The sequence below is a fragment of the Sebastes umbrosus genome, chromosome 15 (genome assembly GCF_015220745.1).
Source record: "Sebastes umbrosus isolate fSebUmb1 chromosome 15, fSebUmb1.pri, whole genome shotgun sequence".
NCBI classification, from domain to species: Eukaryota; Metazoa; Chordata; class Actinopteri; order Perciformes; family Sebastidae; genus Sebastes; species Sebastes umbrosus.
This window is the reverse complement of record NC_051283.1, coordinates 1,303,908-1,321,167: the sequence shown is the minus strand read 5'-3', so window position 1 is coordinate 1,321,167 and position 17,260 is coordinate 1,303,908. Positions and strand designations below refer to the sequence as shown.

The window sequence follows — 17,260 nt, the reverse complement described above, 5'->3', positions numbered from 1 at the left end:
AGCATAAGTTTGGAGAGTTATTTAACCTCCTTCACAACAAGCTAGTGTGACATGGTTGGTACCGATGGATTCAACAGGTTTTTCTAGTTTCATATGATGCCAGTACCTTCATTCTGAGCCCGCTACAAACTCGGAAAGATTGGCGGCCCGTCGGATTTTTAAGAGGTTAATTAAAAATCACAAGTTGCGTTAATGCGTTAAAGAAATTTGCGCCGTTTAAAACAAATTTGCATGAACATGTTGTTATCGCGTTAACTTTGACCGCCCTAATCTAAAGCATTTGTTGTCATTTCAGTTAGTCTGAACTTTAGCATTGCTCTCAGCTATTAAAATGAACCAAACTCAATAGTTAAAGGCTCTATGAATATAATAAGCAGCTCCAAACATTCATTTGAGTGAATGTCCCTTTATTTAGTTCTTCATTTGAAGTTCAGAGTAATATCGTGGTAACTGTCATGCACTAGCACACAGGAAAATATTCAGTAGAAGTACATAACTGCCCTGAAGGACAAGAAAACACGTGCACATGTAGAGTAGGAAGAGAAATATCTAAGCTAAATGTTGTCTAAGTTAAGTGGATGGCTTTTCTTGCTTGTCCTGCTCTGGCATGCTTTTACTGTCCGCTAACAGATTCTCCTACACCTCTACTCCTGGAATGTGTAGCTGACACCGCTCTTTCTTCTCTCTCCTGACTTTCTTTATGTCTCCACTTTCGTCTTCATTTCATTCTTCCTTTATGTGATGGTTCTCTCGTCCTTTTGTTGTCATACCTCGACCCGTCCTTCACCTCTCCTTTTCATCCCCTTTCTGCATCTTTACATCTTCATCTCATTTGCCGTCGATGTCCTCATTTCTTTCTCGCCTCATTGCCATCGCCCCATCCCTCCTCCTCCTCCTGCTCTCCCCCCCAGCTTGCCGCTCTCCTCCCGGCCCAGCAGCAGCTGCTCCTCCAACAGGCTCAGGCCCAGCTCCTGGCGGCCGCCGTTCAGCAGTCCAACGCCGCCCACGCCGCTCACGCCGCCCATGCCGCCCACGCTGCCGCGCAGCAACAAGCCAACCAGCAGCAGCAGCAGAGCCAATCACAATCCCAGCAGCAACAGCAAACCAAACAGGAACAAACTGTCCATGTCCCGCCTCCACCGCAGCTGGCCCTGTCGCAGCCAATCCAGCTCACTGCCCAGGTATGAGCAGCCAATGATTTAATGAACAGGATGTACCTTTTTACTGAATCACCGCCATAGTTAACAACTTATTGGAACACATGAAGTAAAGCATGTTAGTGTTTTTCAAATCTTCAAATTGACTTCTGTTAGCTTTAAGCCCAGTGTATTTGTGCTGTAAAGTGAAACATGTCTGTGTCTTTGTTGCAGGACATCCAGCAGCTGTTGCAGCTCCAGCAGCTGGTTCTGATGCCGGGTCATCCTCTCCAGTCTCCAGCCCAGTTCCTCCTGTCTCAGCCAGCACAGGCACAGCAATCGCAGCAGGGTGAGGTCAACTTCTGCTCTTCACTTTTCATAATTGCAATGAAACACACACTGGCAAGCACAGAAGAGTTACTCCGAAGAATCCAAAACAGAAGTTTTTAATCAAAAGTAAAGCACACATCATTTAAGGGTCATAAATCACTCTTGTTCTGTTCCTTACCGGTCTGATTGCTTCACTGGTTAACTCATGTAATGATTTGGTTGACCGGTTTGTTAATCGGTTGCTCTTCCTTTCACAGGTTTGCTCTCGACACCAAATCTGATCCAGCTACCTCAGCAAAGCCCAGGGGGACTACTGACAACTCCACCTCGCCTGGGACTCCAAGCACAGGTAGAGAATGTCTTTGTGTGACAGATATGGAGTGGGAGGGAAGAAAGAGAGAAAAAGACACCTTTGGAAACTACAGAACGTAACTACACGACAAGTGGGATTTGTTATTTTCATGCCATTTGAATAGCTGCTGAATCTCTGCACCACAGGAAGTCTGTCAGACGAGGGATGGGTATCGTTAAGATGTTAACGGTACTACTACTCTTACCAATACTGCTTATCCATCCGGCACTTTATGGGTACTCTTAAGCTTTGTTTATACTGGCGCGAGACACCATGTCGTGGGTCTCTGTAGATGGCACGCACACTACAAGCATGCACAGAGGCGTTCATGCTCAGCGTGTTGTTTGTTGCGATATGCTCCGAAACGCCAGGAGGTGTGCAAACAAAATATTCTGTGAATAAGAAAGAAGTAAAGAAGTGATGCATCGCATTTGTGTAGTGTAATTATTACCGTCGCTTACTTTCAAGTCAAAATGACTTTCCGTCTCTCGGTGGTTCCCCTCGGGTCGCCTCTCTTTCTATGAGACCTTTTTTAGCTTTTACAAAACGATTTCACAGATTCTTTCACGGCCTGCAGCAGAAAGCGTCTTCTTTCCCCAGTGTGTTGCCTGTTTCTTTAGAAGTCTTTAATGACATCTGACTGTCCCTGTGCTCTCTCAATGAACAGTTGTAGAGACGTCTGTACAGGCCAACCTGCTCGGCCAGTCTTCCCTCGAAGGCGTCCATGTTGAAATGAAAAGGGCAGCACTCGTAGTTGGAGATGCATGACAGAGCACCGCGACAACTTGCGGAGCTTTCGCGCACCACGCGAATAATATATACAATATTATATACGCATTAATATGACAAATTAATAACAGAATTAACATTGCTTTATTTTTTCATATATACTGTATACAGTATAATTTAACATTTGAGTAGCAACTACAACAGCATTGTTTTCTTGTTTAATGATTGTACATGGTATTGTGGAGTGAGGGGTTTAACATTAGTCCCTTTTATACTACTCTATCCTACCAAATGAATACAACTCTATACAGTATATACTGACAGACTTGGACTCCACTGTTGTAAAGTGGTGAGGGCCTTTCACTATGAACTGGTCACAGCTAGGGGACACTCATTCACCCTCTCCTCAGTCATCCTCCCACTAGCTGCTGTCATGAAGGGGCTTTGGGCTTGTCTTTGGCTTGGACCAACAGTAGTAGAGCGAGGAGTGGGTCGGTTCATTGGAGCTGTAACTTAAACACAGAAAGTTGAGTGTGCTGTTTGAGGACGCTCGGAGCGCTCTGAAACTGCAACTGTGAATTTCTCAACAACAGTTCAGATGATGCTCTGATCATTTTAGGGGGTATTTATGAACACACCTATATTTAGGCTAGAGCTAAATATAGCTGTAGCTGGCTAATGGTTACTTTGAATCATTAAGCCATGTTTGTGTAACGTAGTTAACTCCGTGTGGGATCTAGGCTGCTAGCATAACATAGCTGAGGTGGATGGGGCAACGAGGAATGAACGAGCTAGTCTGTGGAAAACGGAGCATTTCTCCACATGTATCTGATGCACTTTGGCCAGATGTTTTGACAGATTGCTCATGTTTCTGCCCTGACAAACAAAGCACTTTGGACCGTTTTGTTCTCTCCGCCATTGTCGCTAAGAGCAGGATCTCCGGTCTCTGTGTCTGTGTGTGTGGAGAGAGACGCTCACAGATGACAGGCTGAGAGAGAGATCACTCTCTTGACCAATGTTTTAAAGCCTCAGTAGGCTGACATTTTTGTTGGCATCATTGGGCAAAGATTCCATAATAACCTTTCAGCATATTGTAATTCAAGTGTTCTGAGAGGAAACTAGACTTCTGCTCCTCCTCATGGCTCTGTTTTCAGACACATTAGACACATTTAGTCTTCAGAAAAATCTAGCCCCATGATGAGAGACTTTGGCCAATCACAGGTAATTTCAGAGAGAGAGCGTTCCTATTGGCTGTGTTCCGGCTGGTGGGCGGTGCTTGGTATTTCCTCGACAGATCTCAACATGGCTGCCGAGTCATAAACTTTCTCATTTTACAGCTAATCCGTGCACTACAAGATGATTCTGAGAACATCTGAGGAGAGAAATAGACATTAACGTAACAGAATATTGATTCATATTTGATCAGAGCTGCCTGGTTTGACCGTTTGGTCGAAGTTCGCGAGTGATTGACAGCTGCTCATGGCAGCTGGACGGCAGACTCCAGATCAGCTCTGACTGCTTGTTTTTCTCCAGTCTGTGAAATCTTGCAGATGCTGTTAGGAGCACCGGAGGACACAGAGGAACATGATTTTTTTTCAAATTACTTGTGTCATGCATTACTGTCAGGATATAGAAACCGTTTTAGAAAAATAACATTTTTTAATCATATTTGCTCCAATCTCGCCTACTGCTGCTTTAATCTTATTACAAATTAGAAACAGAGTTGGTGAGATCAAAGGTGCAAGATGACGTTCATGTAGTCTAAATAATTAGGAAAGTCATTTTCTTAATTGCTCCATTTAGTACCGAGTTTCGATACCCATCCATTTGTCAGACTGACATTCACCACTATCAACCGTCATCTGCTGTAAACCACCTGCAGAATGCACAACACACTTGATTGTTGTGGTCTGCTTCAGGAGACACAAGTCCCTTTATAGTTTAAACAAATAGCTGATCTCTGCTGCACCATCTGCCAGAGCACGAGGTATCCGCTTAATACTAAATATATTCCATCTTGAATCTTGATGATATATCCACACAGCTCACACTGTGTCCTCAGCCTTTATCTTCTGTAACATAATGCATGAATGCATCCTCACATATCCCAGAGCCGTTATGGATTTTTCATTAAGCCGTGATGAAGTCATGTCAAACACGACGGCGGACGCTCCCTGCTTGCTCATGTATTTTATGCACAGAGACGATGAATGTGAATGAGGCATGTAGAAGCAGATATCACGCATGATGTCTGCTCAATTAGTTGATACTCCCGAAGCTCGCCGGGTCAAATTCCTGCTTTGACGTGTCGCGTGTGTCGTCTCGTTGTTAGCTGGGCTAGTGGCAGGCTCAGGTTAAACTCTGTCTTCAAATATTACATTCATAGGATTTTTCTCCTGTTTAGAATAAAAGGTGGGCATGTTTTTTTGTGTGCATGATTCCTGGAAAATCTGTATAATTTGTCAATGCACCCAGGGTCAAATTATATATATATTTTTTAGGCACGTTTCCCAGCTGATGTATTCACTAACCAGTTTATTTCAATTCCTGGAAAGTGAAAACACATTTATTTTATAGAATGTTTTTCATTGCCTTTACAGCTTTGTAAAATGTAGTAGTAATAATAATACTATTATTGTTATTATTACAATATTACAATATTACATATTATATTTATATATGTATATATATTACATTATATTTACAATAAGAAAATAAACAATAAAAGTAAATAAAATCCAAAATACACAATATAAAACAAGATAAAATAATTACAATAATACCATCAGTTAAGAAAAAAGTCATTAGATAAAGGTGAATGGGCCATGAAACCAACACCTGCTGGGTTTAGGATTCGTTTCATTTCTTGTTTACATCTTGCTGATATTACAGAGGGAGAAGAGCAGCGATGTTGTGGTCAGTGGAAGCAGCGGCGGCTCTATAGTTGCCACCGGCAGCAGCGGCGTTGGCGTCGTAGGAGCCACCTCAGCGTCTAGCAGTGTCATGCCTTCCTCGTTGACGTCCGGCTTGACTCCTGGAGGTCACGGGGGTCACATGGGGGAAGAGCCCAGCGACCTGGAGGAGCTGGAGCAGTTTGCCCGCACCTTCAAACAACGACGCATCAAGCTGGGATTCACCCAGGTAACAGACGGAGATAAGAGGAAGGTGGAAGAGTGGAGTGTGTGTGAGTCTCAGCTCTGTTTCTGACATTGTTTATCTGTCTCGGTCAGGGAGACGTCGGCGTGGCTATGGGCAAACTGTATGGCAACGACTTCAGCCAGACCACCATCTCCCGATTTGAAGCTCTCAACCTGAGCTTTAAGAACATGTGCAAGCTGAAGCCGCTGCTTGAGAAGTGGCTGAATGATGCAGGTAAACATCCCAAACTTATCAGAGCAGGTACCCGTAACCTGATTGACTGCACACACTGGTCTGTCATAAAGAACAGAGAGACAGCAGAGTTTATCCCTGCAGGCATTCATTTTGCATGACTTTAAAGTTTTAGAAATGACCTGAACTGAACTTAACCAAGCTCTTAAAGAAATCGCCTGGATAGATGAAAGTACGACAGCGTAATAGGGCCATTGTAGGTTAAGAAGGTTAGGAGGGGGGTAATATTCCGTGAAAAAAAGCTCACAATTTCCAAGATTAAAGTGATAAATTTACGAGAAAAAATGTGGATATTCTCTGAGATTAAAGTGGTAAATTTATGAGAAAATACTCTAGTGCTAGAGTGACACATTTACGAGAAGTAACCTTAAATACTTTCTGAGATTAAAGTCACAAATTTACAAGAAACAAACTTGACTATCCTCTAAGATTATAAAGTCGTAAATACACAAGAAGCAACTTGGATATTCTCTGAGATTGAAGTGGTAAATTTATGTGAAGAAACTCACACATTTACGAGAAATTACCTTGAATATTCTCTGAGATTATAAAGTCATAAATTTGGCAGAAAAAAACTTGGAAATACAGTGGTTTTTGTCAATGAACCACATCGGTTCACTTCCCTCAGAATACTACCCTCCTCCCCCGGCTGTACATTTTTTTTTACCAAAAATGGTCCTAATAAACTGTCATTTTTGCTGGAAATATTGTTAACGGAATACTCTCAATGTCTCTTTCTTTAAAGAATTAGAGTTGTTTAATTTATTTGATAATATGGTATTTTGAACTTTAACACAGACATTTATGAAGAACTTCATCTATTTAGTTATGATTATGATATGATTAGCTTGTTCAATTTCTTTTATTTTGTTTTCACCATATGAGTTCTGTGCTAAAAATCTGTGATGGTTCTTTTCCTTTTCCTTTTTTACCATTCTTGTCTTCATTGCGTGCTTCTTTCTGTGCTTTCTGTGCATGTCTTCATTTCTCGTTTTTAATTCTTTCTTTCTCTACTCTCTCTCTCTCTCTCTCTCTCTCTCTCTCTCTCTCTCTCTGTGTGTCTCTCTCTCTCTCCTACAGAAACCATGGCAATAGACAGCATGCTGCCCAGCCCATCTTCTCTCTCCTCCCCCATGCTGGGCATCGAGGGTCTGTCCGGCCGACGCAGGAAGAAACGCACCAGCATCGAGACCAATGTGCGAGTGGCCTTAGAGCGCAACTTCCACATGGTAGGAGAGAGTCTTATTTACCAAGTATACAGGAGACTGTGTCTGTCAGTCTGCATAGGGAGACACATCCACAAAATGATATCTCTCAAATTCATATCTCAATTAGGGCTGTCAACCGATTAAAATATTTAATCATGATTAACCGGATGATTGTCCATAGTTAATTGCGATTAATCGCAAATTAATCACACATTTTTTGTCTATACAAAATTAACCTTAAAGTTAGATTTGTCAAGTATTTAATCCTCTTATCAACATGGGAGTGGACAAATATGCTGCTTTATGCAAATGTGTGTATATATTTATTATTGGAAATCAATTATCAACACAAAACAATGACAGATATTTTCCAGAAACCCTCACAGGTACTGCATTTAGCATAAAACAATATGCTCCAATCATAACATGGCAAACTGCAGCCCAACAGGCAACAACAGCTGTCAGTGTGTCAGTGTGCTGACTTGACTATGACTTGCCCCAAAACTGCATGTGATTATCATAAAGTGGGCATGTCTGTAAAGGGGAGACTCGTGGGTACCCATAGAACCCATTTACATTCACATATCTGGAGGTTAGAGGTCAATGGACCCCTTTGAATATGGCCATGACAGTTTTTCTGCCCCAAAATTTAGTGTAACTTCGTAGTGATATTTAGCCTCCTTCCTGACAAGCTAGTATAACATGGTTGGTACCGATGGATTCCTTAGATTTAGTTTCATACGATGCAAATATCTTTACTCCAGCTCTAAAACCTCTTAAGCTCGCTACAACCTCCGAAAGATCGAATTGCGTTAATTCATTAACGCGTTATTATCACGTTAACTTTGACAGCCCTAATCTCAATGCATTTTTTAATTTCTAACTGACATTTGAAAGGTATGGTATTTATTGTATGGTGCAGGAACTGAGTCTTAGCTTTCATTTTATGGAAATAATAAATGTGATAATGAAAACAAATTTGAATTTTCGAGCAAGAATCTAGGCGCTCTCAAAACAAAGTGAATTTAAGTGCCATAACGAGACATAAGGTACCATAACAACAGCATTAAAGGCAGAATGAGGAGGATTTGTTGGTTGCGGTTTGTAAACCCAACATTCAAAGTCAGCCCCCCGCCCTGCAAAGCCCACTATTCAGGTCAGAAGGAGAAACACATATACTTTTAAACATTATGAAAGACTTGGATATCAACAGGTTTTTGGATACCCGCAAATATCACAGTATGCTCAGCTGCATGTAAACAGGAATATTAGTGGAATATTCATTTTCATTAGCCATATAATATTGTCTTTTTTGGAATACGGGCAAAGAACTGAATATGTTGTATACTGTATGTAAATGTAGTCGGTGTTTTATAGGAAAATCCTACTTATGGTGACTTTAAGATATCAGAGGTGGAAAAAGTATTCAGATCTTTTACTCCAATAAAAGTAGCAATACCACAGTGTAGAAATACTTTGTTCCAGGTAACAGTCATGCATATAAACATTTCAGAGAGAAATGATTTTTGTCATTTTGACACCAGAACATTGTTGAAGACAAATCGGTTGAGGGTATGCATTTAAACCGGCAGAGTCACTCGTGTTCTGACAGAAGTTCTACATTGTTTTCAGTATCTCCTCATCTGTGTATTTACTCATCAGTCTGATGTTTTCCTCCTCAGAACCAGAAGCCTACCTCGGAGGAGATCCTGCTCATGGCAGATCAGCTCAATATGGAGAAGGAGGTGATCCGCGTTTGGTTCTGCAACCGCAGGCAGAAAGAGAAACGCATCAACCCCTCCAGCAGCACTACCCCTCCCCTGCCTAGCCAGACCTCGCCTGTTGTGACACACAAAGCCTCCTGCTACAGCCCGCACATGGTACGGTCCACCATACATCCACTAACACCTACTTTACCACTTTTTTGGTGTAAGTTGGCCTGATATTTGTCTCACAGATGGATGGAAGTATTTCCTGATTTCTCTCTTCTCCCTCTCCAGATATCGAGTCAGGGTCTGTCCCAGGTCACCACCTGTCTCAGCACAACAGGTGAGCTGTAATTACTGTTTGTGCCCGTGTAGAGTCTCGTCAATGAATTATTAAAGGTTAGAGCAGCGCTTCCCAATTGTGTTTTTGGAACCCTGAGGTCGGCCACAGCAAGATTAAACTGGCCCTGACGTTATTTGGAAGAAGTGGATATTTCTGTTTGCTGGTTTGATGAAACACTGAAGAATCATCACTTTCAAAAAATGATTTCTGTGAGAGGAAGATTGAAATAGAAAACAATGATGTTTTGTTGACGACAACATGGAAGCACTGGTCCCATCTTGAGTTGTTTACCTCCATGAGTCACGACTTGTCCTTATGATTTATAGACCTTGGCTACAGCGTGAGCTATCCCAGGCTTCACAGATATGACAGATGGCCTGACAGGTAACAAACACAGCTGGAAATTTATTGGCCCGTTGAGCCGAGGCTAATACTTTCCAGTCGCAAACTTCTCTCTCCAACCTGGAGTTAAAGAAGACGCTCCAAAAGCTCAGGATCCTGACTGTTGATGAAGAACTGTGTCGTCCAAGTGTTTATTTAGTAATAACGCCGTCCGCGCAGTGACAGCTAACCCACTACATGGCATCAATATCTCTCTTCTTCTCTTCCCCTCAGCCGCCAGCTCTTCAGCATCCTGCCCCATGACTCCCGTCAGCTCAGCTGCAGTAGGCTCCACCTCTTCTTCTGTGACCCCGCCTCCTCACAGCACGGCTAGCCCCGCCACTTCCAGCCTTGTGGCCCTTGGGCTCAACACCGGGTGAGTGTTTATGTAAATTTAAAAAAAAGAAAGATAGTTATCTTATGTGCAGTGAGTGCAGTTTTCATCCAAGGTCCAAAACAATATACTTATCGTATAAGGCAAAAGCAAAACAATCCAATATTTTCCAGTTTCCACATCTCAAATGGGAGAATCTTGTAAAATTGTATTAAGAAATTAAAATATTTATTTTCTGAACTGTTGGAGCCAGAAATTTGACATTTTATAAATCCAAGTTTTGTAAAATAAATCAATAAATCTGTAACAAAAAAAATCAACTGAATAATTAATAATAAAAATAATCATTAGTTGCAGCCCCAGATCAGAAATCAGAAATACTTTATTGATCCCCGGGGGAACAGTTGCTCTTATATAAACATAAAGAAATGTAAGAAATAAAATAATAAAAAATAGAAATAAAGGAGAATGTAACATGTAAATGATGTACATAATGCTAAAATATAAACACATGTAAAGAAATATAAGTAAGTAACAAATTTAAAAATAAGAAATGAGAATATAAGAAATATGAAATATGTACACATCTTTGCATTAAGACGTGCAATGTACTGTATATCCTATAACCACAGTGCAAATCAATACAAGAAGCTGAGAAGTGGGAGCTATTAAGTGTGTTAAATATAAATGCGAGAATGGTATAAATAAGAATTAAATAAGAATATTTCTTGAAGTGCACAGTATAAATACAGTATTAATGACAGTATTGCACAGTTGAATAATTGCATAAAGTATTGTACAGTTGAGTTAATAATAAAAACTTAGATAAAAGAGAGAAACACGTTTTCTTTCAAAATAAAAGAGAGTCTCATTTACTCTTCTGTATGAAATCACAAATATGGCTACGATACTTTTACAGGTTTGCTATTTGATTTAATTACATCTATGATTATATCTTTTAGAGGTTTTTTTTCATACATTTGGGAGTGTTTGAGTTGTTTTTGAATGAGTGAAGCCGTCAACACTCGATGCAATGAAACTTGATACCACCTGATACATACAGTACGTAGCTGAATGCTCCACAGAGATCTGTGCATTCTGCTGCCTGAGGCTCGTCAGACTGCTGCCACACAGGTTCCACTGCAATTCTGTATGTTCACACACACGAGCCGTTTTGTAATTGCAGTGGAACCTGTGTGGCAGCAGTCTGACGAGCCTCAGGCAGCAGAATGCACAGATCTCTGTGGAGCATTCAGCTACGTACTGTATGTATCAGGTGGTATCAAGTTTCATTGCATCGAGTGTTGACGGCTTCACTCATTCAAAAACAACTCAAACACTCCCAAATGTATGAAAAAGGCTAGGTAGAGCATGGAGGAGGCAGGATTACACCGAGTCTCTTGATGTCCTTGAATTTGTCCACTGATTTCGGCAGAAGTTCTGGAATCTCGTCGTCTCTCCGGTTAAACATTTTCGTTGGTAAAAACAGATCTCCAGCAGTACTCCAGCAGTAATCCACGAAGATTATAAACGCTTGAATATAAAAATTACTCTTTGAAACTGGTTGAGAAATGTAAACTGCAGCTCCCCCGTTCACTCGTATGTGTTTAACAGCCAGTGCTGACCTCCCCAATATGGTTGCGACGTTGGTGTACGATCCAAAGGCAAATGCGGAATCTATATATCTATGCTCCAGACAGTGGTTCAATCGGACATCACACAGACTCAGGTGTCTGTGTAAAGTCTGTTTAACATCCAGTCCAACTGATTCGGACATTTGCGTTCTAAAATACAGCTCCTCTGGGTCACGACTAGATCATTTCAGGGTTGCGTTGCATGTGAGAAAGAGACTATAGAGACGCATGTACAAGCTAAGGAGTGCAGTTTTGACACAGAGAAAATGTCAGGTGCTACACAAAAATAGGAGAAGCTGCGGGTGTCTCAACTACACCATCAAAAACAAGACAAGAGTTGGAAGCCTTCAGATCACTGATCAGTACGTTGGCTTTATATCCCTTAAAGCTGCAGTGGGTAGAAGTGGAGCACATACTGAATGATAAAAAAAGGTATTTCTATAAAACGGTTACTATATCCTGACAGTAGTGCATGAGACCGGTAATCTGAAAAAAGTCATGTTCCTCTGTGTCCTCCGGTGCTCCTAACGGCATCTGCAAGATTCCACAGACCGGAGGAAAACAATCAGTCAGATCTGATCTGGAGTCTGCTGCCCAGCTTTCGTCTATGAGAGCCACAAGTCAATCATTCACAGAGCTGATCAAATATTGATCAATATTCAGTTACTCTAATGTCTATTTCTCTCCTCAGATGTTCTCAGAATCATCTTGTAGTGCACGGTTTAGCTGTAAAATGAGAAAGTTTGTGACTCGGCAGCCATGTTGAGGCCAAGTTTAGGAAATACCAAGCACCGCCCACCAGCCGGAGCACAGCCAATAGGAACGCTCTCTCTCTCTGAAATTACCTGTGATTGGTCAAAGTCTCCCGTCACGGGCTAGATGTTCTAAAGTCTGAAAACAGAGCCATGAGGAGGAGAAGAAGTCTAGTTTTCTCTCAGAACACTTGAATTACAATATGCTGGAAGGTTATTATGGGATTTTTGCCCAATGATGCCAAACATATGCTGCCTACTGAAGCTTTAACCTGCCAACTGTTTCTCTACATGTGTGAATTTTTGCGCATGTGTGTGTGTGTGTGTGTGTGTGTGTGTGTGTGTGCGTGCGTGCGCGTGCGTGCGTGCGTGCGTGCGTGTGTGAATTTGCGGTCCATCCACATTTCAGGAACACAATGATGGGACTAAGCACAGGGATGAACCCGGGCCTCATTGGCAGCAACCCCCTGGCTACCATGCAAGGTGTGTGTGTGCATGTGTGTGTGTGTGTGTGTGTGTGTGTGTGTGTGTGTGTGTCAGTGCATGCCGCCTCCAGCCCAGCGAGTCTTCATGAGTCTCCTTTTCTAAAGACCTCTTCCCATTTCACCCTCCATCCATTCTGTCCAAAATGAATTTCCTTGCAGCCTCAGACGGCAGCAGCCCGGCGCACACTCCTCCTCCTCAGCACAAACTTTTTGAATCGCTCAGTATGGTGAAAGATTCAATTTGATTCTCATACAATAGCCTGCTATTATCACAAAGTGACAAGAGCCCCTTATGGCAAAGCTTAGGAGGCCAAGTCAGCTTACAGTAAACAGTTGAACAGGCACAATCCCCTCCCTCTCAATATCTAGGCCTGTTGGCTAAATAACTAGTTTCCACTCAGAATTCCCCTTTTTCAAAGAGGCGATCTGCTGCCAAATCAATTAAGCATCACAAATAAGCTCAGCTTTGAATCCCTCATGTGATCCATCTCCCTATAGCGCCGATTCAGACCTTCCCCTTCTCTCCCGCTCCGTTCGGCGTCATTCAGAGCCGGCCCCCTCCAGGCCAAGTGTTGATGAGAAGGATACAGCCTGTTATGGAAACTGCAGCTCTGGCACTGCCGGCTCTGATAGAGTTATAGGCTGAAGGAAAGAAGAAAGAGGAGCCTCGCTGAAAAGAGGTTGGGGTTGAAATGAAGTGTTGACGTGAAAAGGATTTCTGGTTTGAATCCCTCTGGGCCCACGCACGCTATGAATGTTTACACTCACCATGCTGTAATGGATAAAAGTGTTGACTATTACACCAGAATTCAAAAGTCAGCAGGTGTCACTCTGTGTTAGAGCAGAGCTCTGACTGATACACGGCTTATTCTGCCATGTTTGCTGCAGTAATTCTGCAGATTCCTTTCAGTGTTGGGGTTTTATTTCTCATTGCAATATAATGTAATCCTCCTCTTCGATCGGTTGCTCCCGTTAGGGGTCACCACAGCGCGTCATCTGACATAATGATGCCTTGAAAATTGTCTTATAAATGAACCTCTTCAGGTCACTAGGTGTTTTTTATGAGCGGTCTGCAAATGTTAATTTTGGCAGCTATTTTAGATTTAGTCTCAGGCTTAAGACGACAATGTTTATTAGTTTTAGTCACATTTTAGTCATTTTTATCCTTCATAGTTTTAGTCAAAGACAACTGAAAATGTTTCAGTTGCCGGAAATTCATTACTTTTAGTCAACTTTTAGTCAAAGTGTTTCTCTCTTAATTTTGTCAGCTATTTTTTAGAGATGTCAATTGATTCAAATATTTGAAACGCAATTAATAGCACATTTTTAATCTGTTTAAAATGTACCTTAAAGGGAGATTTGTCAAATATTTAATCCTCTTATCAACATAGGAATGGACAAATATGCTGCTTTATGCAAATGCATGTATATATTAATTATTGTAAATCAATTAACAACACAAAACAATGATAGATATTGTCCAGAAACCCTCACAGGTACTGCATTTAGCATAAAACAATATGCTCCAATCAGAACATGGCAAACTGCAGCCCAACAGGAAACAACAGCTGTCAGTGTGTCAGTGTGCTGACTTGACTATGACTTGCCCCAAACTGCATGTGATTATAATAAAGTGGGCATGTCTGTAAAGGGGAGACTCGTGGGTACCCATAGAACGCATTTACATTCACATATCTGGAGGTCAGAGGTCAAGGGACCCCTTTGAAAATGGACATGACAGTTTTTCCTCGCCAACATTTAGTGTAAGTTTGGAGCGTTATTTAACCTCCTTCATGACCAGCTAGTATGACATGGTTGGTACCGATGGATTCATCAGGTTTACTGGTTTCATATGATACCTTCACTCACAGCCAAATAATAAATATCGATTGCTTTAATGCATTACAGAAATGAGTGGCAATAAAACGGATTTGCGTTAACACGTTATTATGGCGTTAACTGTGACAGCCCTGTTGATTTGATTTAATTTTTGACCTGGCTGTACTTGGATTTGTGTGCAGACAGTCAACAGGATGAGACAGAAGTTCATTTTCACACTTTCACAAACATCCGCCTCAATCCATTTCGTCATCACGTGGACTAGTGTGCTGGTTGTGTGCATGTGTAGTAAACAACCATCTACATCTTCATCCTTTGGCTGATCGTTTGTCTGCTTGGATCAGAGAGTTGAGTCTTCATCACCTCCAAATGTAAATAGAAACATATTCATGTGTAAAGGTTCAATTCACCCAAATTCCAAAACACAACATCTTTTCTTACTTCCCTCTTGTGGTATCTATCCATGCAGATAGTTTGGTTTTATCTGCAGGACGTCTGCCTCAATACAGTGATATTGTATGAATTTTCATCCGTAGCACTCACAGCATTGAAATATTTCAAAAAGCCATTAACAGGATTACTGTCCTTAGTTAGTTAGTTAACAACCACAACAAGTTGTCAACAGTTTTGAAAGGAATTACTTTTTACCACTGAAATTTGTTTGAGAATAGTTGTGTTGTGAGTTGGGTGAACCGACCCTTTAATCCTTTACGCCTGCCTATCAATCATTTATTTCTGTTCTATAGATAAGACAATGTATATTTGTTATAGTCCCTCATCATCTCTATCTGTAGTTACTGATGTGTCTGATCTGTTCACTGACTTCCTGTTTTCTTCTATGTTCTACATCCTCCTCTTCTCCTCTCTCCATCTTTCCCTTCACCTCTTCTTCTGTCCTTTCTCCTGTCTCTGCTCTCTATATCCTTCACCATCCTGCTCTTCTTTTCACTCTTCTCCCTTCCTCCTTTTTTTTTTACCTCTCTTCATCCTTTGTCACCTTGTATTCACGTCCTCTCTCTGCTTTCTCCTGAGTTTCTTGCATCTTTTTGTCTTTCTTCTCTTTCCCTCCTCCCCCCTCCTGTCTTATCTCTCTTTCCATCTCCCCTCTACTTGTTCTTCCTCCATCACTCTTCCCCTCATCTTCCTCTCTTCCATCGCGACCAGCCCTGGCAGCCAGCAGCGGTCAGCTGCCTATCTCCAACCTAGAGGGTGGAGCGGCTCACATGCTCCTGGGTGGACCTGGGGGTCACGCTGTACCTCCCTCTCTCCGCCAATCTCTCTTCCTCAACCGGCCCACCCTCCTCCCCATGGTGACCTGCTCCATGGCGACAGCCTCCTCACCTGCCATGGGACTGGTCAGCAGCGGTGGCGGCGGTGTGGTGTGCGGCCCGAGGCTCTCCTTTTCCCAGTCTCCGCCCCCTGGCGCCAGCGACCTCATGAGCATGACCTCGTGCCCCGAGGAGTCCGCGTCTCCTTGTTCAAGTCCAGCCTCTTTCTGTTCCTTCAGCGAAGCCTCGCCGCCGCCCATGGGAGGGGCCATGGCCGAGTGATTCCTGACTGACGACCAAAGCATCCTATCAGAGGACGGCGAGGAGGAGGAAGTTAAAGGAGCTTTAAAAATCTAAATTTACAACCTCGCCTTTCAACCAAAGCCATCTCTCTGTCTGATCCATCTCTCATTTTGTCTCTCTCTTTCTCCGTCTCCCCGCTGAAGTCTTCTGAAGCCAAAAATATACACAGACAGATGAGGGGAGGAAGCGAAGAGAGGGAGGATGGAGAGGATAGAGAGAACTGCCGAACGGAAGGGGGGAATCTGAAACCAAATAATGATCCACAGCTGGAGAGGTGGCACTGAGGAGTGTTTTTGCTCGGCATCGGGAAACGAACAGCACGCTTTTCATCGGCTGGAGAAAATATAAACTCGCTGAGGGCAGGGATGAGAAGCCAACCTGTGTGTGAGAAATGGGAGGCAAGAAGAAAAGACTTGTTCAACAAGCTCGGAAGGTCATGTGGTTGCAACCAAATTTTAAAAAAAGAAAAGAAAAGATGCTAGAAGAGAAACACACACTTACAAAGATGAAAACCAAAATCTCCAAATACCAAAAACTGAAAACCAAAAATGACAACAAAAAAAAACAACAAACGGAGAGAAAAGCTTTAGTTCAAAAAGACTTTTGCATCCTGATCTGTCCAGGTTCACTTCATTCTACTTCATACCAAGCATTTTTCATTTCACTCAGGATTTCCTTTATTCTCATTTTCAGTTTTATAAAACATCTATTTTTCTATTGTTTTGTATTTTTTGCCAAATGCGTAAGTTTAATGTTTTACAGCTGATCCCACATGCAGGATATCTACCTACCTCTCTATTTACAGCTTTACAGTGGTCAACATACCTTACATTAGAACAGACAGTGTTTGTTTTAACCAGCCTGGAGTGACAGACGGGTGGGGTTTACTACTAGAACTACTAGAACATCAGGTAAGATGCCAACCCATACACACAGTAGTATCAAATAGCTTTAAAAAGCTTCCCTGGGAATGCCTGAAAGCTTTCTGCTATTCATTAAACCCCCCCTTCTGGCACGTAAATAGGATCAAACCAACCGTACGTGTTGGAAAATCTCATTTGATGCAGGTA

The 17,260-nt window shown here is 42.1% G+C and overlaps 1 protein-coding gene across 1 annotated transcript in view; it reads left to right on the top strand.

Annotated features, from left to right (window-relative positions):
- The window catches only part of LOC119503690 (POU domain, class 2, transcription factor 1-like), a 111,397-nt gene extending 94,493 nt beyond the window's left edge, over positions 1-16,904 (top strand). Inside the window, exons 6-16 of the mRNA XM_037795581.1 lie at positions 912-1,181; positions 1,371-1,485; positions 1,724-1,815; positions 5,440-5,688; positions 5,778-5,919; positions 7,018-7,166; positions 8,828-9,025; positions 9,146-9,194; positions 9,810-9,951; positions 12,705-12,778; positions 15,784-16,904. Of these exons, the coding sequence (XP_037651509.1) occupies positions 912-1,181; positions 1,371-1,485; positions 1,724-1,815; positions 5,440-5,688; positions 5,778-5,919; positions 7,018-7,166; positions 8,828-9,025; positions 9,146-9,194; positions 9,810-9,951; positions 12,705-12,778; positions 15,784-16,169 (1,866 nt within the window). The 3' untranslated portion in view covers positions 16,170-16,904. The remainder of the gene's footprint in view (positions 1-911; positions 1,182-1,370; positions 1,486-1,723; positions 1,816-5,439; positions 5,689-5,777; positions 5,920-7,017; positions 7,167-8,827; positions 9,026-9,145; positions 9,195-9,809; positions 9,952-12,704; positions 12,779-15,783) is intronic.
- The last annotated feature ends 356 nt before the right edge of the window (positions 16,905-17,260 follow it).